This window comes from Pongo pygmaeus, chromosome 13, assembly GCF_028885625.2.
Source record: "Pongo pygmaeus isolate AG05252 chromosome 13, NHGRI_mPonPyg2-v2.0_pri, whole genome shotgun sequence".
Lineage (NCBI taxonomy): Eukaryota > Metazoa > Chordata > Mammalia > Primates > Hominidae > Pongo > Pongo pygmaeus.
In genome coordinates, this window is record NC_072386.2 from 36,686,227 (window position 1) to 36,711,408 (window position 25,182).

The following is a 25,182-nucleotide window of genomic DNA, read 5'->3' on the forward strand; positions in this document are numbered from 1 at the left end:
TCTAAGAGAAAATGAGGCACTGCTACATGGCACATGCTACAACATGGACAAACCTTGAAAACATTATACTAAGTGAAAAAAGCCGGTCATAAAGGACCACATATTGTATGACTATATTTGAAGGAAATGTCCAGAATAGGCAAATCCATATAGAGACTGTAAGCAGATTAGAGACTGCCTAGCCTGAGGGGTGAGGAAAAAATGAGGGAATTAGGGAGTGATGACTAAGAGTGCAGGGGTTTTTTAGGGTAATAAAAATAAAAATGTTCTAAAGTGGATTGTGGTAATGAATATACAATGCTGTGAATATACTAAAAGCCACTGAATTGCACACTTTAAATGAGTGAAGGGCGTATGTGAATTACATTTCAATAAAGCTATTAAAAAAGAATTGGGTTCCCACTGCATGACAGTAAGTTATTTACCTTCTTTATGCCTCAGTTAACTCTTAGGTAAAATGAGATCAATAATTTTACCTACTTCAAAGAGTGTGAGATAAAATCAAATCAGTTAATATATACCAAAGTACTTAAAATGAAGCCTGTACATATGAAGTGCTCAATAAACCACCCCATGAAGAGGGTGTTTTGTTACCCATTTTACCAGGGCCCAGATACCACATAGATTCAGTCACTAGTTCAAGGCCACACAGCTGGAAATAGATTAAAAAAAGAAAGAAAAGAGATCTATTTCATAGTTATTGTAAGAAATATGAGTTGGTCCACATAATAACTCCTGGCATATTGCACATGTTCAATAAATGTTAACTTTAGCCATAAGTAGGACAATGACAATTCCTTGCGAATTTTATGATTTTTAAGAAACAAATATTCTGCTTACTATATACTACTTCAAAGCAATTTCAAATAAAATCTACTTGGCACAGCTTTATTACCAAAGACCCAAAAGTACCATATTTAATTTTTAAAAACACATAAGAATGAATAAACACATGGTAGACCCCAGCTCAGTCAAGCTGTCTCTAAATTGTTATGCTGACTAAAACAGTTTCATAAAGATGAATTTTGCCCTCCTGTACAATTACAAGAATTTAGCTTTTAAGTCTCCTTTTCCACTTCATCTCACCCATCCACCCTTACTCCCCTCCAAAAAAACTTTTCCGATTCTTTCTTACTTCCTGAGCCAGTTACTCAATGTGTTACCTCTCAGCTCCACACCCACCCTTCTTTGTCTGAATATGTGATCCTACAGCTGTGCCTTTTCAACATTTCTCCTTTACCCTCTGGTCTAGTATTAGACCTTGTCAATAGAGAGCATAGGAGAGACACTGCAAGGAAAGGAAGAACCTGAAAGGAAAGGAACCTCTTCAGGTTCCTGTGTGCTTCTTTGATTTCTCCTACCATGGCTGCTAGGGACATGCAGGATATCCCAGAGGTGGCTTTCAGTGGACCAGCTCAGCCAATTCCAGCCTGCTCACACCAAGACAAGTGGTTTCCTGTGGACCAGTTCTAGCCTATGGCACCCCAGCAGACTATATCATCCAGTAGGCCTTCTCCACATTCTCTCCTACCAGGTCTGACTCTCAGCATTGTCTGGGGAGACCTTTTTAGTTCCTTCCTTGGGAACTCTGCCTTGGTCTTAGCTTAGAGGTAGTAGCTGCTCCCTACATTTACTACTGTAATATTCCTTAGATGCTTTTTTATAAGTTTTTGTAACTAAACACCTCTTACTAATAATTCATTGCATTAAGTTTTCCTTGTTCAAATTGCCAGTGTGTTTTCTCTTTCCTGACTGGAATCTGACTCATATACTGATGCATTCTCTCTTTTATCCCCCATATTCTCTTGCGGGAGTGGAGGGGAACAAGGAGGAAGCAGAATGTTTCAAGCCCTTTAGAATTTACAATTAGTGTTCAATTTTTTTATTTTTTTCATATTTATTTATTTATTTATTTTGCCTGGGGAGAATGCAATATAGGTAGTTTTAAATACCACATTTAATAGCCAAGATCATACCGCTGCACTCCAGCCTAGGTGGCAGAGTGAGACTCTGTCTCAAAAAAAAAAAAAAAATCCAACAGTCAAATAATCTTGACTCAGGAAGGCTGAGAACATTTGGCTGAGTCTTGAAGAATGAATAGTTCAGGCAGCTGACAGAAAACAGCATTCTGTGTAGAAGCAAAGATTCAGGAAGAGACTTGAAGAGTTTGGGGCATGTTAAATTCATAGGTGTGACTGGAATGTCAAGTTCCAGATAGGTGCAGGGAAAAAAAAGCCAACAGTAAAATGTGGCTTACATTTTTTAAAACAGTGATCATATATCTACTCAAAGCCTCCTTAAAGCAACATAGTATCATAAGGAGGATATTTATAGCCCTAATAGTAATTCTGCCCCTCCTCTTTACCAGCTGCTAAAGAGAAAGCCCAGATATTAGTGTTGATAGTAAGATTCACACACATCTAAGCAAATAGTAAACCAAGTGCTTATGTATTAAAGTTGGGATGATCCTCAGTAAATAACACTTGTGATTTAAAGGAGCAGAACTCTTGCCCTGCCAACTCTTGCCCTGCCCCTACTCCCATTCAAGATCCAATCATTGTTCTACATGGGCAAACCAACAGGTAAAGTAAAAAAGCTACTAGAATTTTTTGATCGGATTTTGTACTCCTATTAGGGCTGATGCAAGAACTTCTCTCTCTTAATTCAAATCAATTACCTGTTTCAAGTTTTAAAGTTTTAGTGAAATAATTAGGATTTAGGAAGCTATAGTATACATTCAATTTGCCTATAATTATGGGCCAGTTTCTGCTACATGCTCAAACAAGAAATAATAATGACTGGATTTGTGCTGCTGGAGCATTTAACATAAGAGGTATCTCTGCTTTTGCAGATGAAGCCACAACCATCACTCTAGTTTGTATTTACATAGTGCCTCTCTTCATGGAGATTTAAGATGCTTCGCCAGCTTTATCTTATTCAATCCTCATTTCATCCCCATAAGAGGAGTTGGGAAATAATGTTTCATATTGATAAAGGCAAAGCTCAAATATCAAAACAAAAAAAGTCTGGCAAATCTAGGCCTAGAACCCAACCAATATCCAAACCATGACAACACTTTTACATTATTGTAACAGGAAAAGTGAGACTGAAAAGGCAGAATGAGGCAGGCAGGATTGGAAAAGGAATGTGGCAGGCCTGTTGTATTCCAGTTGGAGGCAGCAGAATAGGGGCATACACAGGGGACATCGAGAGCCATTATGTCAGGGAATATGGCAAGAGGTGCCATATTAAATAAAGAAGTTTTAGTTCTTACTGATACCAGAACTTTCAGGCATTTGAGGACTATTTCCCACCTTGGATTATCTCAGATCTAGCAATATGCTGTACTTAACTAATAGTATAATTTTAAAAAATGATTCCATGTTCAAATATATTCGAGAAGCATCAGGTTAAATAGAATTAGTTCCTTTTCTGAAGAACTCTTCAGGATCTTTAGTATTGTGCACTGGATTTTCAGAGAAAAAAAAGATCATACAGCATTTTCAAACTTATTTCACAACAGGACTACTATCCCTTTTTAAGTCCAGAAGAATATGTTGAGATCTCCAACAGCATTACCTGACTGAATGGTAAAGTCTGATAACAAACAGATGCTTCATCAGGAGGCAAGATTATCTGTAAAGACCTAAATCCCACATCGACACTTTATTTAAGAGAAACAAGGATAGATTCATTACCTTTTGGTGGTCATCTCTGTAACATTCCTGCTGTATCATTTCCAAAAGGTTTAGAGCCAACTGCTGCCTAGAGGGACCTTCTTCATCCACAGATATACAGTCTTCCAAGGCAGTAGAAGACAGTATCTGCAGAATTGGCATCACTAGCAGCAGAGAGGACTTTGGGATTTTCTGATCCTCAGTAACAGAGAAGAGCTTCAAAGCTATTCATCAAAACAATAATGTACATTTTTAAAAATTAATACCACAGTCAAACAAAATGCAATTTTGCTTAAGAATGATATTGCAAGAAAGTTTTCTTCCCTTTTACAACTGGGTCAGACACATAACTAGGATGATAAATCTTATCCTAAAAGGAAATAAAAGGAGTATAAATAAACTATTATATAAAATAAGCTGTTAACATATATAACTGAAAAATTGATGATACTCTTTTAGGTCAATATGAATTTTTTAAAAAATACAATTCAACATTTTTCCTTAATATCCTCTGAGATGCTAGTATTGCCCTCAGCAATCAGAGCTAAGAGACCAAGAATTCCCGGATCAGTGGATAACAAGCCCAACATACATGCGTCCTTTACAAACGCAGCTAAGAATCCTATTAGCAGATGCTTAAGTAAACAGCAAAGTGAAGCAGGACTGCCCTTCAGCTGTAATTGCTAAGAAGCAGATTGTGAAAGTCCCAAAGTCCAGAACCAAAATAACAACAACAAAAAAAATTAGTGAATGGTTCTTTAACATGGAAACAACTTACACACCAGATACATACAGTTATACAATAACTGATTTACATGTAGAGTCTCTAGACTATTAACTGAATGAGTTAAGGCATAAATGTACTTTTTTCACAATATTTTTTTCAAAGTCATGTAATTAACCATGATTTACTAAAAGATGTTATTCATGGGCTTCAAAGTTAAATTATCAAAATATTCATCTGATTTCCCCACTACAGCAAAAATAATTATACAAGCCTTGAATCATGTCAACGAGTTGTCAGCATTTTATTTTACATCATCTGGAGGTCAAACCTTAACATGATATTAAGTACAAACACCTGTTACTCTAACACTACTAATTTACTTTTCTTGCCCAAATATTGGTCTTAATCCATAATTGTTTCTGAGATTCTATGAAAATCCATTATCTTTAATGTAACAGGAAATGAATATAACAGTAATATTTTAATAGCCTAAATTATAAATCTAAATATTCCAGGCATTTTTATAAATTGCTATTTGTAATCCAGGCTACAGTTAACAACTACATAGTGTAATATTACATTAACATAAAAATTAACATATATATAAATCTTTTAAATTTGGAATAATCAATACTCTCTTGGTTATCCTATTTCTTTGAATACTCTTTCCCCACAGTTGTTCCTCACTTTCCAACATGATATATTGGCTTAGCAGTGTTCAGTACGGTTTATTCACTCTAAGGTAACTTCAAATCAGAGATATTGGTTTATGAGAGAAAGAAAAAGTCTGCTAACCAGCAAGTAATAAAAGTATTTGACTGTTTGATACTGTATTATCTTTCTCTTACACATGAACCACAATATAAGAACATAGCTTCAGAATTTAAAATGTGGATTTTCTGAGGCTTTAGAATTTTTTTGTCAGAAAACAAAATCCATTCATATGAAATGTCTAGAAAAGGCAAATCTACAGAGACAAAAAGCAGATTAGTGTTTCTCTGGGGCTGAGGGTGAAAATGAGGATTAACTACAAATGATCACAAGAAATTTTGGGCAGATGATAGACAGTGGTGCTGGTTGCACAAATCTATAAATTTACTAGAAAACACTTTATTCTGAATTTTATGGTACGTAAATTACACCTCAATAAAGCTGTTTTAAAAAATAAAACTACAGCTGTCAGAAGTACCAGCACTGGTAAATTATACCTATGGGAAGATTCCATGTGCACTGCTATAAGAAAAAGGCAAAAACCAGATCAGACTGTGGAGGGAAGGCATAAGTGAACATAAAGCCAGTAGCCAAATGCAGGGGAGGAATCTAAGCCTAGGAGCCAAGGATCCCCTCCATGTGCTAAAGCCATTTCCAAGGCACGCTGTAGGTGAAAGAGCAATTCACTCCCAAAATCATGAATTAAAATGCCCAGAAGAATGAGCTATACAATAAGTATTTATCTCACACATTTTTTTTTTTTTTTTTTGAGACGGAGTTTCGCTCTTGTTGCCCAAGCTGGAGTGCAATGGCACGATCTCGGCTCACTACAACCTCTGCCTCCCGGGTTCACGTGATTATCCTGCCTCAGCCAACCAAGTAGCTAGGATTACAGGCATGCGCCACCACACCCAGCTAATTTTTTTGTATTTTTAGTAGAAACAGGGTTTCACCATATCACCCAGGCTTGGTCTCGAACTCCTGACCTCAGGTGATCCACCCACTTTGGCCTCCCAAAGTGCTGGGATTACAAGCATGAACCACCGCGCCTGGCCTCTCACGTACTTTTTAAAAATAAGAACAGCAGCATATCAACATATCATGGCACTATACAACATAATTTAGAGCTCTCACTGTTATGTGGATTATTTTGGATCAGACCAAGTAAAGTGAGGCAACACCAATGTAAAAGCCACATTTTAAAAGTATGACTTATTTGCCAATCTGCCAGATAGGGCAACTAGCTTCTTTACCACATTCTTCTTAACTAGAACATTTTTGCCTCCCTTGGCCCACTCCTTCACTTTTCTTTAAATCAATACTGGACTGTCAAAAGAATATTATCTTTCATTTGTTCTAGTTAGATAAAGCAATAACCGTAAGTTAAATTCTGTTCAATGCAGCACATTTTGAATAGTAAAGGTATGGAGAGTTTTAAAAATAACTACAACTACTAAACACTTTTCTTTCAAGGATTTTATACTAAAGCTTTCCATTTTGCTGTACAATGTTGAATAAGGTGCTATGCCATTCAATATATTCCTGAATGTTACTGCTATATAAGGTTAGATTATAACCTTCTAACATGCAGCCGAGACACTTGGTAAATTATGTTATGTTAAACCTTGCACAAGGTAACACCTTATTAGACAAGAAAAAAAATTCTATTTTATAATTTTAAAAATTACAGATGGAAACTCAAAATACACAAGATAGCATGATACATAGTTCAACTGAATCCTATCAATACTCATGTTATATTTACAGTTTACTCTAGTGACTGTATTTTTATTTACCTAGATTTAAGATTGGCTTCTGCTGACTTGCTGGAGTCTGTAGAAGTAGTAAAGCTATTCCAATTATGACCAGTTCAACAGGAAAATCCTAAAAGAACAGAGGGGGAAAAAGGAGTTGTTAAAGAAGTTCCCAGAACCATGGCTTTGTAACATGTATCCAGGAAGAATATATTTAATATGAAAGACTGCAAGCCTATTACACAAATTTATTTATACAGCAAGTGTGCTCTACTAAAGAAAGAATTGGTCAGCCGGGCGTGGCAGCTCACGCCTGTAACCCCAACACTTTGGGAGGCCGAGGCGAGTGGATCACGAGGTCAGAAGTTCGAGACCAGCCCAGCCAACTTGGTGAAACCCCATCTCTATTAAAAAAATACAAAAAAATTAGCCGGGCTAATTTCCCAGCTACTCAGGAGGCAATTGCTTGACCCAGGAGGTGGAGGTTGCAGTGAGCCGAGATGGTGCCACCGCACTCCAGCCTGGGTGGCAGAGCGAGACTCCATCTCAAAAAAAAAAAGAAAGAATTAGTCAATGCCACACAGTCACACATAAATTCAAAATGATGTATTATATGGCCAAAAAGCAAGAAGCTATAAACCAAATAATTCAGACGGAAAACTCAACACAGCAGATCAGCAAGTCTCTTCTAAACAGTCAATCTTTAAAAACCATTGAAAGTTGCCTAAAATACTAAATTTAATAATATTTCATTTCTGAAAAGTAGTTCAATTTTCTACTTACCTAATACAGACATGATTCATCTATATAACTTGCATAATGAATTACACTAAACAAATTTTAGTAAATCATATCACAATAAAAGAAATATTAGTGCCAGGGAGGTAGAGATTATTTTTGAATTACCATAATTCATTAAGCATATTTAAATGTAGCAGAGCAATGACCATAGAAATGGAAAATCATTAAGTTCACCAAGTATATAAACTAAATGAAAAAAAAAACGTGTATATTAGGTTTTAATAAATATTAATAAAACACAAGTGACATGTTATTTGAGGTTTCCAAATAAAGAAAATCTTAATGTATTATGGTACTAAAGAAGAAAGGTTCAGCTAAAATGACTATTCTGAAGTTTACAGAAGTGCCTGCAGAGCAGAAGTACCTATGAATAATAAAGACAGGCAAACAAAAAAAAAAAACAGGAAAAAAAGGAAATCTGTGAGAGCCACATGTTAAAGGACCACCTGCCTGAGTGGAAACAATATAATTTGACATACTCAGAAGTTATAATCTTGAAGATACTATCATATTAACAAATACCCTCTAAAATCTCAGTTTTACCATTTGAAGAGTGAAATTAACCTACAAAATCCCCTCATGTGCTTGTTTATGGACTTTTGAAAAAAAAACAACAAAAGAAAAAAATTTGTGAATTTTTAAAAATGGGATATATTCCAATCTATGTATTTTAGGAATATATGTGTTCATTGTTTTGAAATACAGTCGAGAACAATGAAGCAACTCTTATCTATTTGAGGATAATACATGCATTTTGAAACCAACACACTTACAGTATATACTATCATACCATTCTTTGCTAGATCTTCCTCAATTTCATTTCAATTTCTGCATGTCCATAAAAAACAAAAGGAAAACCAACAAGATCACTTAAACCTCAGATTCACTAGATTCCAAGAGGATAAACAACAAAGAAAAGCACTGCTGTATAGTAATGCTATTATTGGAAAGCCTTTTTCACATAAGCTATTACTGCAAGGGCCATAAAGTAGCTTTTTAGAGTTCTGAAATGGAACAGAAATATTTTTAAGTGGATGGAACTTAAAAGTATGAAGGCAAAAACAAAAATGGCCTTCTCCAGGAAGGGTGAGACTGGCCTGTTCAGAATAGAGGGTGAATGGAAAAGAGGTGGAGATTCAAGATCAAAAATAAGGAAAAGTCAATGGTGGAGGATTAGACCACATAAATCTTAAACTGCTTACAAGTCTAGTGGTTACAAGTTTTTTGATTGATTGATTTTTAATGGACACCAAAGGATAGTACCATTTAATAAGATCTTTTAATAAAACCCTGTGTCAGACATCCCCTTTGCACACTTCAAATGCTACAGCTACTGCTGTGGTAACTGGCTCTGCACAGGTGCAACCTAATGGTTCTCCCCTAAGGCCCCACCATGCACCTCTTGCTTCCTGCCCCAGAATAGCGCACTCTAGAAGTACAAGGAAGTTAAAGCCCCATAAGCCAAAGCTGACAAATCGGCAATAATACCCCATAGATAAATGCTTTCCCATTAATTCCAGATCCTTCTTTCATAAGGCTTCTCAGAAGATTCTGTGGTATCAAGCAACTAGTTGCTCGTAGCAGTAGCCTACTTGATGATGCCTGTATTGCCTCTCCCACCTTCCACACTTCACTCCTCTTGTCCCTCTCCGACTGCTTGCTGGGATCACATTGTCAGATGAACTCCAGTCATATAAGCCTTTGCTTTTGTGGAAACCCAGGCTCTACTTTTGCCGTTAGGGAAACTCAGGCTAACTCAGAGCCCGAAAATAAAATAAATAAATAAAATACAATACAATAAATAAGGAAATAAAATATATAAAATAAAACAAGGAAATTTTAAAAAATGAAATAAAATACAAAAAATGAGTAAATGCCTTTATACTCAGCCACAGATGTTGGAGGAGTCCCAGTAACAGAAAACAACCTGGAGTCCATACTTTTTGTCCTCAAGTCAAACAAAAATAGCACTAAACACCACCTATGCACCAGGCACTAAGCACATATGCTGGGTCTACGAATGCCACTGTGGACAAAATAGTCCCTTTTCTCAAGGACTTTACAGCATAGTCATGGAAAAGTATTTTTAAAGAGAAAACAAGGTATGAGAAGGTAGCAGACAAAACAAAGATGGTGGCCCAACCCAAACAATCCTCCAGTGCCATAACTTTGCTACGTACTCTGTTCCCCTGGCCAGAGCTTGATCAAGCCAAGATGGGCCAAACAGATCATTTTTCCTACAAAATCTGAAAACTTAAACTGAGACACACAGTGAAGAAAGTTGGTTGGAACTGAGTCATCAGCTAGTAGTGTCTTGGAAATCACAAGTTTCCGACCCTTCCCAATGCTGAAATGTTTCACTCATTCTTCACTTTGAGAGGTACCCAATCTCCTCCCAATGAGCATCATTTTTGCCTAATTTTGCTGGTCAGGGTATATTTATTTTGCTTGAAATGGAAAGGACCTTAAGTTATGATTATTCTAATCAGGCTAAAAATGGCTCGACTAAGACCAAGTCCACAAAAACTAATGCAGCCTAAGAAATAAATCCATTTTCAATGTACAATGATACAACTCTGATATAAGAGTAGAAAGAGAACAGAGTAGGAAAAAGTTAATATAATATTTGAACAAAACATCCAGCTGATAAACCCAGTGATACAGAAATGTAGGTATGGTGTCAAAATACACAAGACTGCTTCATTCCACTTCATTCTATTTCAAATTGTAGTACATATAGACCTATAGCATATGTTCACAAATTAATTTTCCTAGGCTTACTTCTTTAACTTCAGGAACACTAAGATGGGGCTGGGGGACAGAAAACTTCATTATACAAATATTTCAACAGTTCTACTAATTGTTATTTCCTTCTAAAACTGTTAAAACATTGGGCAAATGAGAGACATAAATAGGACCTTCCCTCACCAAAAATCTTTTCATTCTTCTAAATGACATTAGTATCCTGTGACTCTACATTATAATCAAAAACATTTTTAAAAATTAGATTCAAGAGCCACTTATTAATAGATTCCCAGTGGCCAAAATAAGACAATTTAAAATTCAATATGGATAATATCTGTGATAGACTGAAGTGCATCAAATATGTTTAAATTCATGAATTCATAATACTTTTTAAAGTTAGTAAATAAAGAAAAAGGCAAAAGAGTAAAGCATTTATCCTAACTTTCCTTTACCACTGGATAACCAACTAGTAGGTTATTGGGGGAGGGGGATTCTTTTTATGGAATTATTCCAGCTAATAAATGAAGAAGGAATGATAGGATTAGAACATTACCACTCTGCAACTCCTAATGAATTAATAGAAATAGGCATTGCATACCAACAACTACTAACATCATAAAAAGAAAAGCAACACACATTGTGCCTCTTGATGACAGAACACACCACCCCCTGTAGTCTTGGAAACAAAAAACAAAATATCCTGAATCCAGTCAAACCTTTAGAGCTAACTACCTTTGAACAGAGAAACACATAAAGCAGTGGTCCCCAGCCTTTTTTGCACCAGGGGCTGGTTTCATGGAAGACAATTTTTCCACACACCTGGGGCAGGGAATGGTTTCGGGATGAAACTGTACCACCTCAGATCATCAGGCATTATTTAGATTCTTATAAGGAGCACACAACCTAGATCCCTCGCATGCACAGTTCACAATAGGGTTCATGCTCCTGTGAGAATCTAATGCATTGGCTGATCTGATAGGAGATGGAGTTTAGGCAGTAATGCTGGCTCACTGGGCTGCTCACCTCCTGTGTGTGGCCCAGTTCCTAACAAGTAAGGAACCAATACCAGTTTGTGGCCCAGGCGTTGGGGACCACTGTATTAAAGGGCACTATATGGATGCAATCAGCAAAATCCAGAAGATAGGAAACTCTCCAGCTCACACAAGCCAGGTTATTCAGTACACAAACTGCAGGGAAGAAAAGTGGGGGAGGAAACGAAAGGGGATGACCTTTAATTGGAAAGACACTTAAAAATTCTCACACACACACACACATACCCGAAAACATATTACGGTGATTAGAGATACACACTGAGATGACAAAACTATAAAGAAATGTAAGAAAGTAGTTACTATAGAAGTCAGAATAGTCAGGGGAAAAAGGAGGTTATGATTAGGACTGGGCTTGTGGAGAACTTCTGTGGTGGCTAGAAACTTCTATTTCTTGATCTGTGTGATGGGTTCAAAGTTCTATATTTTGATCTATGTACTATTTGCCTTATGTGCAAAATAAATGATAAAAATCACCTGTGGGTGCTACTCTAAAATAGAGAATACTTGGGCCGCACTCAGACCTGCTAATTCAATATCATTAAGGATAAGGCCCAGGCATGTGCATTTTTAACAAACTCTGCCTAGTGATTTTTATGCACACTAGTTTGAACCATTTGACTAAAACATGAGCGTCATGAACCTTGTCTGCTTTCAACTAATTGCCATAGCAAAGCGTTTGCCATAGGCATCTGCTTAATAAACATATGCTAAAGGTGGGGGGAAAATACACAATAAAACGGTCAGAGAATTATACTAAAAAGGACTAAACTCTATGAAATTATAATTGCTACTCACATGAATCTACTAAAAGTACCCAGGAAAAATATGGGGTTTACCCATGACTATTACATTTACAGTTAACAGAACTGGCAATTTATCTACATAATACTGATCTATAAAATATCTTTCTATATAATATTTATCTATAAAACATCTATCTATATGCATTTATATACTATCTATATGATATATAACATAATTATATCTGTAAAATATAATTATACCTGATATATTATACATATATATATCTACTATATATAAGATACATATGTAACTGTATAATAGAAAATATGTTATTTAGAGTCCCAGTATATATAAAATCATTCTAATCATAAGATTGGCAAATTGACAAATGACTTATAATACTTGAGTCTTCCTGGGCTCCCATCTTCCATCAAAATCTACATTTACTCTCTCATTTCCTCACCTGCCATTCACACTCCCTTAATTCCAATTTCCCCACCACCACCACCACCACCACCACCACCACCCTGCTGAAACTGCTCCCTCTAATGTTAACAATAAGCTTTTATATGCTATATCCTGAGAATACTCTCCATCCCTTACTTTTACACCATCGCTCCATGACACATGACACTGCTGACCACTCCCTCTTATTGAGATATTCCTTCCCTTGATTTTCTTGTCATCTGACTCTGCTGGTTATATATGATCCTTCTAGACATATTTTCTCAGACTCCTCTTTATCAGTAAATTCCAAATAACAACCACAAACACCCCAGAGTTCCACCACAAGCCCTGTCATCCAGTCCCGTGTTTAAAATCCCCACCCCAAAGTTAATGTCTACAAATATACACCTTTAGCCTAGACTTCTAGCCTAAATTTCAAAACCATATATCCAACTATCTATGATCCATACATACCTCAAGTCAAGCATATCTGAAATCAAATTAATCATCTTCCCTCCAACATCAGCTACCATTTCTCAAAGTGAACAGCATCATCCAGGAGCCCAAAACAGAAAGCTGAGATTCTATCAAGGACCCTTCTCCTTGACCATCTAATCAGTCATAAAGCCCTATTGATTCTGTCTTCTATGTCTCCCTTTTCCCACTTCCATTTCCCTCATTAGGCCCTGACTATGGGCTGAACTGTGTCCTCTCAAAATGTATTCGTTAAAGCCCTAACCCTCAAGTGACTGTATTTGGAGTAAGGAAGTAATTAAGGTCAAGTGAGGTCATCAGGGTGGGGCCCTAATCCAATCTGGATAGTGTCCTCATAAGACACCACAGAGCTCATATTCTCCCTATCATGCGAGGAAAGCCAGCTGCAAGCCAGGAAGAGTCCTCATCAAGAACAGAATCAGCCAGCACCCTGTGCTTGGACTCTCCAGCCTTCAGAACTCTGAGAAATAATTTTATTTGTTTATTTATGTATTTTGAGACAAAGTCCTGCTGTGTCGCCCAGGCTGGAGTGCAGTGGCGCAATCTCGGCTCACTGCAACCTCTGCCTCCAGGGTTCAAGCAATTCTCCTGCCTCACTATCACGAGTAGATTATAGGCATGTACCACCACACCCAGCTAATTTTTTGTATTTTTAGTAGAGGCGAAGTTTCACCATGTTGGTCAGGCTGCTCTCGAACTCCTGACCTCAAATAATCTGCCTGCCTCAGCCTCCCAAAGTGCTGGGATTACAGGTGAGAGCCACTGCACCCGACCAATAAATACATTTTTGTTGGTTAAGCCACCCAGTCTGTGGTAGCCTGCCTAAGACATCCTCCTCACTTCCTACCCTATTAGTGGTGTGCGGTCCCAAACCCTCCTCCATCCTCCTATGAGAAAGATCTTCCACACATTAAAAAATGAGATCTGCTGAAAGGTCTCAAACAGCATGTCATTGCCTAGAGGATAAAATGTAAACTCATTTGTGTGGCATGGAAGACAGGCCCAGCCCTATTTGCCACAGCTTAATCCTTCAACAATACCCAACATCCTCTTGTTTTTTTGAATAAGCCAAGCTTGACTACTCTTTCATGTTTCTTTATTTGGGCACGTGCTGTTCTACAGCTGGAATGCCCTTCCCAGGCCCTTGTACCAGGCACATTCCATTCAGTCTTCAAATCTCAACTCATGCCCTACCTCCTGAACCTTGTTCTCCCATTACACTTTAAATATACTCCCACAAAATCCTTTCTCTTATTGTACTATAATTTAGTTATTTGCATGTCTGTAAGTCTCTTGAGGTCATAGAATTTACCTTTTCATCTATGTATTCTATAAAGCCTGGCATATAGTAAATGTTCAATACTTGTGTTCTGCATGAATAAATGAAAAAAAAAGTCACAGTGGTGATCTTTAATTGATGATCTAAAGAGTATTTTAATGATTTCTTTTTCTAATAAATGATATTACTAGTATTGCAATAGCAATATGCTCTAATGGTATTAGATCAAAATGCCTCTGATATGCAAACTAAATGAGCAGATCCACCCAGTTATTGAAAGACTCACTTGAGTGATAACTGACACAATAAAACGTCTATCTGATATGGTTTGGAACTATGGCCCTGCCCAAATCTCATGTCGAATTGTAATCCCCAATGTTAGAAGTGGGGTCTGGTGCAGGTGACTGGATCACAAAGGTGTTCCTCATGAATGGTTTAGCACAATCCTCCTGGTGCTGTTCTTGTGATAATGATTGAGATCTGGTTGTTTAAAAGTGTGTAGTCTCTCGCCACTCCTCTCTCTCACTCCTGCACCAGCCATGTGAAGTGCTAGCTCCTGCTTCACCTTCCACCATGATTTTAAGTTTCCTGAGGCCTCCCCAGAAGCTAAGCAGATGCCAGCACCATGCATCCTGTACAGCCTGCCAAACTGTTAGCCAATTAAATCTCTTTTCTTTATAAATTGCCAAGTCTCAGGTATTTCTTTATAGCAACGCATGAACAGTATAATATACTACTATCCTTACCTCCTTCAGAAGTTCAACACTGTGCTCTAAGAGGTGAATTGAAGATGAACATTCACCAGTTATCTTTAAGCTGACTTCACCGACACACAGCAGCTGAAGAGTCATCTGGGTAAGCTGAATTTTCCAGAAAACAGGATGACGCAAAAGGCTTAAATATACTTCCTCAATAAACATCATCGCTTCTGTTGTCTGTATCAAATCTTTTATCTGTTTAAAAAAGTCATTATATGATATTAAAAAATACACAAACCAAAAGATAATTTTAAGGTACACAAAAAGCTTTCAACAATATAATTTTTTCTCTAAACTTATAAAGACTTAAAGGAGATGAAAAAGAGTTACAGAACTCAATGAAGGATTAACTATACAACTGCACCTTATCCTTTGGTTACTAACCAAAATCCAATTTGCTACTGTTTTTGTTATTGCTGGCTGGCACAAATTTCTTTTCCTTTATTTTCCTAGCTTCTCTGAGTGCAGATGTCTTAAAACAAGTTACATGACAATGACAACATGTCGAGGGAAATTAAGTTTAGTTTTGAATTCTCCAAATGAACTCTCATTTCTACAATTCCAACATAGATACCTGATAGTAAAGGTTCACCATGTTATTCTAACATGGTACTAAGCCCTTTATCTGCAAGATACTTGCTCAGGCAGCCTTAACTGAGAGTATCATTTCCACACTTGGCAGATATAGTAAAAGACCATATTCAAATGGTAGAGTGTCTTCTCAACAGGCTAATGTATTAGATAGGAAGGACTTGGGTGCTCTTGAAAATCCCAATGCAATTGAAACCCAGCTGTTCTGATCAAAATTCTGGAGTTGGTATTAAGGATATGGTCCTGCTCACAGACACACTGGCACTTCCCAGAGATTACAAACAACGGACCATCTGCTTCAATCAGGAGCCTGTGTCTGTTAAATTCATCAAGAAGAAAGCCTACGGTTGACCGGCTGTACCTTTTACCAGTGGTTATCACCATAATAACCCAAATGACTATTAGTTATACACAGAGAGAAAAATTAGTTGCTAGCAAACAAGAGAAAAAAGATATTAAAAGATCAAACAGAAGAAATAGCAGAAAACATTGTTATAAAAAATAAACATAAACAGTCTGGTATAAATTATTTTGCTCTCTTGCAAACATACAGTAGGAAAGTCAAAAGGCCACAGAGAAGAGACAGATTTAAAATAAAGCCTAATGTTTACTTGACAATATATTTCCTTGAGTGCATTTATGTGTACATTTCTAATTTTCCATAACAAAAAAAAGTTCAAAAGACAATCTCAGCAAGCTAGCATTAAAGGCTCTCTAATCTTTAACATTATCAAAGTTCTAAACAAGCATAATTTTGAAGTAACATTCTGTCTTTATGTAGAAATATATTATTTAATAATACAATAGGTAATATGTGAGGTGACAAGAGTCACAATTAAAATGAAAAGGATGATTCTACATCTATAAAATGAAAGAGCAACTGGAAGGAGAAGAAATAGAAAAAGGAGTTTCACTGACCATTCTTTCATCATTGGTCAACAAGGTTGCATGGTTATTTCTAAAACTTGTTTTTTAAAATTTAAATGTGATTCTGTCTTAGTGCTCAGTATAAGTAAGGCCACATCAACAGCATTGTAGTCAGCTCTAAGAAGATCATTTCATAGTAACATATTTTGAGCACCAATAAACTAGAAAATTCCTGGCAAAACAAAACAGAGAAAAGTTGGGAAACCATTTGCAATGGAGAGATTAAAAAAGTGAAGAAAAAAATAAGGAAGGGAGGGAGGTGAGGAGGAAAGGAAGGAAGGAAAAACGGGAAGGAAAGGGAGAAAAACAAGACAAGATAGGATACAGATGGGGTTTTTTTAAAAGCTTATTTCATTTTGTTCTGAGAAGAATGGAAATGAATGAATTCGAAAAATGAAGGTCAAAAAGTACTTGCTAAAAAAAATGGTTGCCTTGCAAAACAGTATGCTTCCTCTATCACTAAAATATTCAATTAGCCATGAGATAGTCATGTTTCAGAGATGTACATGGACACAGGAAGGGGAACATCACACTTCGGGGACTGTTGTGGGGTGGGAGGAGGGGGGAGGGATAGCATTGGGAGATATACCTAATGCTAGATGACGAGTTGGTGGGTGCAGCGCACCAGCATGGCACATGTATACATATGTAACTTACCTGCACATTGGGCACATGTACCATAAAACCTAAAGTATAATAATAATAATAATAATAATAATAAAAGAAAAAAAATAGAAAAAAAAAAAAGAAACATCTGTATTGGGTGGGAAATGGATTATATAGTCTCTAAGACCACGTCCAACCCTCACATGCTTCATTCTAATAAAGCTGATTTGTTAAACTGATTAAGTATGCTAATGTCACTAGTTCCAGTACTTCCAAATGATGTATCCCCTTTTTTCTCACATAACTGTTAGGTTAAAAAGCCACAATTCCCAGAAATATTCCACTGAGCTCATTTCTAAAAGCATTTAAGCTTGTCAACACAGGTTCATAAGATGAAGACAAACCTTTGCCAAGGAGCACAGAACAGGGTAACGCAGCCATGATGTGAAAAATGTACCCTAGTTCAAGATGTTCTGCCTATACATTGCTTTATTGCCCGCACAAAACAAAAGCTTTGGAAAAGCCACAGGAGAATTCATTTTAATTAAATTTTCTCTGCCTTGATTACAGGAAAGCCTATCTATGAGTCGCAGAAGAAAGATTTACTCAAGTCACTCCCTGCTAACACAAACTTAAAGCAGGTCATGTGTGACTTCAAGTGATCGCTTTGAAATATGTTCACAGATTCCCTCCACCAGCTAAGCAGCATGGTGCTCAGATTCCAGGCAAATAGCAAACCTAGATGATGGGAAGAGATGGACTGATAAATGAATCACTACACTAAAATCACAACACCTGGGCAACTGGATTTTTTTATTCATATGCAGTTATAGAGACAATGACTCAAATTTCTCTTTCCCCTGAACTGTGTCCGTGTTTTATCCATACCTCTGTTAACCACCTTTCATCTTTCTACTTTGAATTATAAGAATATATGTACAGTACTTGTCCTAACTCATTTACTACATGTGTGCTTCTCAAGAGCAGGATCCCTGAGAGCTGCTGCATATGTTGTAAGGGGACATGTGGAAGCTGGAATCTAGGGGGCACTCAGCTGGCCAGGCTTTGCATCCTCAGAGCTATTTATGCCCTGAGACACATCTTTTTTTTTTTTTTTTTTTCAATGTGCACAGAGGTCTTTTTTTTCCTTGTTACTGTCCCAATGTCTACACAGAAGAAACTCAACTCAAAATCTTTTACCTGATAACTGTTTCTTAAACAAAGGAAAGTTTTCATGCTTGCTATTCCCAAAATGGACTATGTTGATTTATAATTTCTGTGTATTTAGTTAACATCGAATATAGCATATTCATATTAAATCTAGGTTTTGCTTCTTTCATCTTCCCCAAAAGATTGTAAGCATTTCTAGAGCGAGGATCATGTCTGAGTTTGCCAAATCACTTATGTTCTAGAACTACTTTGTCTATGACAATAACAACACTTACTGATGCTGATGCTATATTTGTGGAGAAGGACGAAGACCTTACCTGCAAACATGGAACTATGTCACAACACAGTTGAAGTATCTGCTGTTCCAGTATTGATGGTTGATCCTTGTCACAAAGAACCTGGGGTTGAAGTAAGACTTTCAGCAGGGCTAGTCGGAGTTTAGCATATTCTTGTAACTGAGATGGTTCACAATACAGATACCACAGAAATGGTGCCATTATTTGAATGCATGAAACTTCTGACCTATAAGACATGAAATGCATTAGCCAGTTATTGAGTTAAACACACTATCAAGCAGGTAAGTGGCAAATATCAACTTATAGTTCATGACATAACATAAACTACCATATCATCAAGTGTAACTTCTTTTTATGATTCTTCTATTCCGCTATGACCTGCCTACATCTATGCCAAACAGTTCTTTGTACACTGAGGAAAATTATTCAACACCTGGAGACTGTAAGCTAGATGCCCAGGAAGAAGAGAGTCTCTATTTGCACATTAGAATAGCAACTACATCTCCAAAATCAGTGTTTAGTGAACACAAGAATCATCTGGGCTGGGCACGGAGGCTCACGTCTGTAAAAATCCCAGCACTTTGGGAAGCCGAGGCGGGCAGATCACGAGGTCAAGAGATAGAGACCATCCTGGCCAACATGGTGAAACCCTGTCTCTACTAAAAATACAAAAATTAGCTGGGCATGGTGGCACGCACCTGTAGTCCCAGCTACTCAGGAGGCTGAGGCAGGAGAATCGCTTGAACCCAGGAGGCAGAGGTTGCAGTGAGCCAAGATTGCTCCACTGCACTCCAGCCTGGCAACAGAGTGAGACTCCATCTTAATAAAAAGAATCACCTGACAACCTTTCTAGAATTACAGATGTCAGGATCACCTCTCCAGCAGTATGACACAAACATGCATTTTTGGAAAAACTCTACAGGTGAGGATCTACATAAAACAAATCCAGAAAAACATCCCAAGATGATTATGATGACAGTTAACATTTACTTGTTAACCTGTTAACCCTTACAGTGTTCAAGTTACTGCATGTTATGTCTTTAAATCCATTTAATCCTCACCACAACCCTATGAAATAAAAAATAATATTATCCTCATAACACGGATAAAGAAACTGAAGGAGAGAGAGGTGAAGTAATTTGTCAAGGTCTTCTTAAGCACTTCCCACCCTAAAAATCTTTTGTATCTATTTAGATTTCATTATATCCTGAAAACTCCTAGTCCAAATTCACTAAAATACCAGAATGATCATCAAAAATAAAAATATGGTCATGTCATTAACTAGCCTAAACAGTATCCAGCCCAATTCACACACACCCTCCATCATTTGGCCTCTGTTTATCTTTCCAGCTTCATTTCTTGCTCTTCATTCACCACTAAACCACACTAAACTCCTTTCAGGTCTTTATCAAGCCATCTGGGCTTTCTTCTCACTTGCTATTCCCTCTACCTGTAATATTCTCCCCTTCTACCCTTCCTATTCCTTCTGCTACCTAGCTTCTATCATCCCTCAGTTATCTGCTTTAAAATGACTTTCTCAGGTCCTTCCTTGACACTTCACCTTGATCAGATCACAACAGATGTGCTTCTAAGATACAATGCATTTATTGTCATTACATTTTTTTAAGGGACAAGGTCTTGCTACATTGCCCAGGCTAGAGTGCAATGGCTATTCACAGGCACAATAATAGTGCACTCTAGCCTTGAATTCCTAGGCTCAAGAAATCCTCCTGCCTCAGTCTCCCAAGTAGCTGAGACTACAGGCTGTTATTATCACACACTTAATATCTGTATCCCCTGACAGACTATAAACCAAATGAGGCCACGGATTTCTGTTTACTGCTATTATCACCAATAACTGTACATACTAGGCCTTCAAAGAGATGCTCAATCATTTAATTAATTCAGTTACACTAAGTTACAGAGTAGTTTTATAATTAGCATGCAATTAAATGTCATGACATTATTTTCTAATGTTTTTCACATTATATATAAGGAATGATTAGATAAGATACAAAGATGAGATAAGAATTATCTATCCTCAAGAAGCATACGGTCTGACAATCAGTTATGATCCTGAACTAGATGATAGAAAGTGACAACTGCCAAAAGAAAGGTATAAAGTGCAATTACTTCATGGAAGAAATGGTATTTAAATTATGCTTGACTGTTCTCATTTAAGAGTGGGAGCCAAACCTTGGGTTTACACAGACATAAAGATGGGAACAACAGACACTTGGGACTCCAAAAGGAGGATGGGAAGGAGGGGGGAAAAGGGCTGAAAATTTTCCGGTTAGGTACTTTGTTCACTACTGGGTGACAGAATCAATAAAAGGCCAAACCTCAGCACTACACAATATACCCTTCCAACAGATCTGCACATATACCCCTGAATCTAAAATAAAAGGGAATTTTTTAGAATTATAATAAAATAAATAACGCTTGACAACATAGTCTTATAATACCATACATTTCATAGCAATGTGATTTCAAAATGCCATTAACATTAATAAAAATGTAAAAGTTACCAAGCCAATTAAATTTCATTCATTCATTAATTTATTCACTTGGTAAAATTTACTGACCACCTACAGTATACCTCACTCATCTACGTGATGGAAACAAAGCAAGAAATAAAAATAGATTAAGTTCCTGCTCTCATAGAGCTCACTGTCCAAAGAAATTTTTTTATCATAAGCTCAAATACTTATCCAATCTATAAAAATCAAAAGGACTTTTCACTTCATAATTATTACTGAAACATATATCTTTATCACACCTTCTACTTTAGGAAACTAAAAAAAGATAGATGAAGGAATCAGATAATGTATGTATAAAATACAAAGTGAAAGTTTCCAGAAAAGAGATTTAAGAAACTTCCTTCTCCATCTCTCTTTAATAATGTATTCCCCAAAGAATAAATACTATCCGGGTGTCAACAGCATCCATGGATAGCTTATCGGTTTTCTTCTACTTTGAAATGCTGAAGGTGAAATGTAAGGTTCATATATAGAAATACATTTCCAAGATGCCATTATGATTTGACATCAGGAGCAAACGTTGAACTTCCTTAAGGACAATATACTATTTAAAAATCCCCTTGGCTTAATCTGTTCTGATTTTAGATTCTGCATGTGGTATCTGATGATTAATCATCACTTCAGTGGAGTAAGAAATTACCAGGGCTTAGGAAAAAATGAATATTAAAAAAACAGACAATCTGAAATCCCAAAGTGATTTAAAATGTTTTAAAATGTAACCAATTGTGTATGTACCTATACACAAGTCTTTTATATTTAAGTTCACCACTAAGGGAGAAGTACTAAAAAAAAACAGACCTAGAGAGAGAGTAAAAAAATGGAGGTTTGGGCCAAGCATGGTGGCTCACACCTATAATCCCAGCAATTTAGCAGTCCGAGGCGGGTGGATCACGAGGTCAGGATATTGAGACCATCCTGGCTAACACAGTGAAACCTCGTCTCTACTAAAAATACAAAAAATTAGCCAGGCATGGTGGTGGGCACCTGTAGTCCCAGCTACTCAGGAGGCTGAGGCAGGAGAATGGCGTGAACCCGGGAGACAGAGGTTGCACTGAGCCAAGATTGCGCCACTGCACTCCAGCCTGAGCAACAGAGTAAGACTCTGTCACAAAAAAAAAATAAAAATAAAAATAATGGAGGCTTTAGGCCCAACTCCACCACTAGCTAGCCAAGAAACCTTCAGCAAGTCATTTAATGTTGCTCTCCTCAGTTCTCTCATCTGAAAAATTATGTTAGACTAGATAACCTTAAAGTAACCCAGCCTAAAATCCATGATATTATCAATTTGCACTATTCTCAAATTCTCAGTTCCTGAAAGGTTAAAGTCATAGGCCTTCAATAAATGAATGCAGAACTTAATTATAAAATAATACCCAAATACTGCGTGCAGAGGTGCATGCCTATAGTCCCAGCTACTCAGAAGGCTGAGACAGGAGGATCACTTGAGCCCAGGAGTTCATGTCCAGCCTGGGCAACACAGCAGACTCCCATCTCTTAAAAATAATAATTATTACAATGCTCCCCCCAAAAAATCTAGCATGAAGATATACTGTCATTTTAGGACATATACATAATATTAAAATGAACATAAATAGCTAGCTATCCTTACAACATTTAGCTTTCTTCCCATAGTTGTGAATCGCTACTCATATTCTTATTAAATTAACAACCTGTCACCCAGGCTGAAGTGCAGTGGTACAATCTCCGTTCAATGCAACCTCATTTAAAGAAATTCAACATTTATAAAGCACCTAGAAATGTGCCAAGCATCATTAATACAAAGAATAATGAAACACAGTCCCTGCCCTCAAGAAGGTTTCACAGTTAATACAGGAGAGTAATTATGATAATGTCGCAACTGCAAGGTATTATGTAACCATGCAAAAGACACGCCTAATACAGCTTCTAGTAAGAAAAGAACCTAGGGCAAAAAAAATGCCTAAACAAAGATTTCAAGTAAAGAAATGTATCAGAAAGAGAGTGGGGTAAGATTCAAGAGAGTACAGTAGATACCAGTAAGTAAAAACATGGAGAGAAGGAAACAGCACTGCTTCCTGTGTGGAACACAAGGCAAGTCAGTGTACTGCTAAAGCATAAACTGTGAGATGAAGATAAGAAAAGATAAAGCTGGTGAGATAGATTGGAACTGCATCATATACTAAGCCTACTATGACATATTAGATTTTATCCTATAGTCCAGGGAATTTCAAACTGTTTCAGAAACCAATCCTTTTTGTTTTCCCATAGAAAGCTTCCATAAGATATCAACAAGTTAAGTGCTATGAAAACAGAGCTGAAGGGGTGGGAACATGTTCCATGCTTAGCCCATGCACTGCAAGTGCAGTTTGAAAACCACAGCCACAGCGACTTAAGCACAGGAGTGATACTGTAAGATCTGCTCTCTTGATATATCCTTCTGAGGGACGTTTAGAGAATGGATTTGAGCAGGACAAGACTGGAGGCAGAGACACCAGTTAGGAACAGGTGGCAAGAGCCACAGCAAGAGATATTGAGGCCCTGAACCAGCGTCATGGTAGTAAGGACAGAAGAAAGGGGAGTAGCTTTGAGAGCCATCAAGAGACCTTGGTGAAAGTACACTAACTGCACATATGCTGGCTATCTGATCCCACTTGGCAGTAATACTTTATCTCAAATGGCGGTTTTCTAATGGAGAGACAAACTCATTAGCCAATTTCCAGGGGGAAGAACTTATCTCCTATATGTATTGTGTAGTAGCTTACTGAATTTTTCTAGCCAACTTTCCTAACCACTTACCAACGCTTAACTTCTTTAACAATAGCTTTTCTCATATTCAATATTTCAACAACCAATAAATCTGGTAGATTTTTTCCTTTTACTCTTTAAAAGAAAATAGAAAACTATAACCTGCTCTAGGATGGTTCTTCAGGAGAAAACATTATAGATCAAAGCAGCTAAAAAGAAACAAAACAAAACAAAAAAAACCTAGCTCTAAAATTAGCATATACCATTCTGTCTCCCTCACTTTATTTTACATTTTTATTTTACATTACCTTTCAGGGCACTGCTGGAAAAATGCTGTCAGCTGCTGCAAAAACACTGGCCAACAATCAGGTCTGTGTTCAAGCACAGTGATCAAAGGATGAGGATGATTTCTGAAAGACACATAAAGTCACATGGGAACCTGTCATTCAGGACTACACATTTTCAATATCCAAATATAGCAGCAAAGAAGCCAATACCATCTAGAGACTTTTTTCACAATTCATAATTGTCACAAAATGATCACTTGCTCCATTTGTTGCAGAGTTTGTTCATCAGAACTGACTCTCCCCTCTGCCTTTACCTAATGTTTTTTCAGAAAACAAAATGGACTCAGGAGCCTCAGAGATCCAAATTTGGGAATGGACTCTTCCATTTAACAGCTCTGTGACTTTGGCCAAGCTCCTGAATCCAGCAGCTCTCTCATATCCATCCTCTTGATCCTTCATTCCTAAAGGTTACAAGTCACCTCCTCCTCCTGCTACTGCTACTCTCTTTCCAAGCCTGGAAAGTTCCATTTCCTCCAACCTTACCCCAACCCATAAGCTCTGTCTCTCCCTCTCTGTTTCCACGTACTTCATTATTCCCATTGTATGGTTCTGCATTTCCCCAGCATATTTAAGAATAGAAAAAAGGAAATATTCCTTCCATCTTAACAACTATCCAAACTGAAGATGCATAAAATTTCTGTTGAATGCAGATGAATCCTTTTATTTGAGCTACTTCTATTAAGATACCTAAAGAGACTATATAAAACATAAAATCTGAAATTTGAAAGATTCTCAAAGAATGGGGTTTAACCCAAAAAAAAAAAAAAAGCACAACCATGAGTTATTTTAAA

At 37.1% G+C, this 25,182-nt stretch overlaps 1 protein-coding gene across 11 annotated transcripts in view; it reads right to left on the reverse strand.

Annotated features, from left to right (window-relative positions):
- The window catches only part of FOCAD (focadhesin), a 315,699-nt gene that overhangs the window by 220,185 nt on the left and 70,332 nt on the right, over positions 1-25,182 (reverse strand). For all 11 annotated transcript variants that reach the window (XM_054501249.2, XM_063650500.1, XM_063650493.1 and 8 more), the window contains 5 exons: positions 24,353-24,454; positions 18,802-19,006; positions 15,179-15,385; positions 6,912-6,999; positions 3,699-3,901 (listed from right to left, as the gene is read on the reverse strand). In XM_054501249.2, the coding sequence (XP_054357224.1) occupies positions 3,699-3,901; positions 6,912-6,999; positions 15,179-15,385; positions 18,802-19,006; positions 24,353-24,454 (805 nt within the window). The remainder of the gene's footprint in view (positions 1-3,698; positions 3,902-6,911; positions 7,000-15,178; positions 15,386-18,801; positions 19,007-24,352; positions 24,455-25,182) is intronic.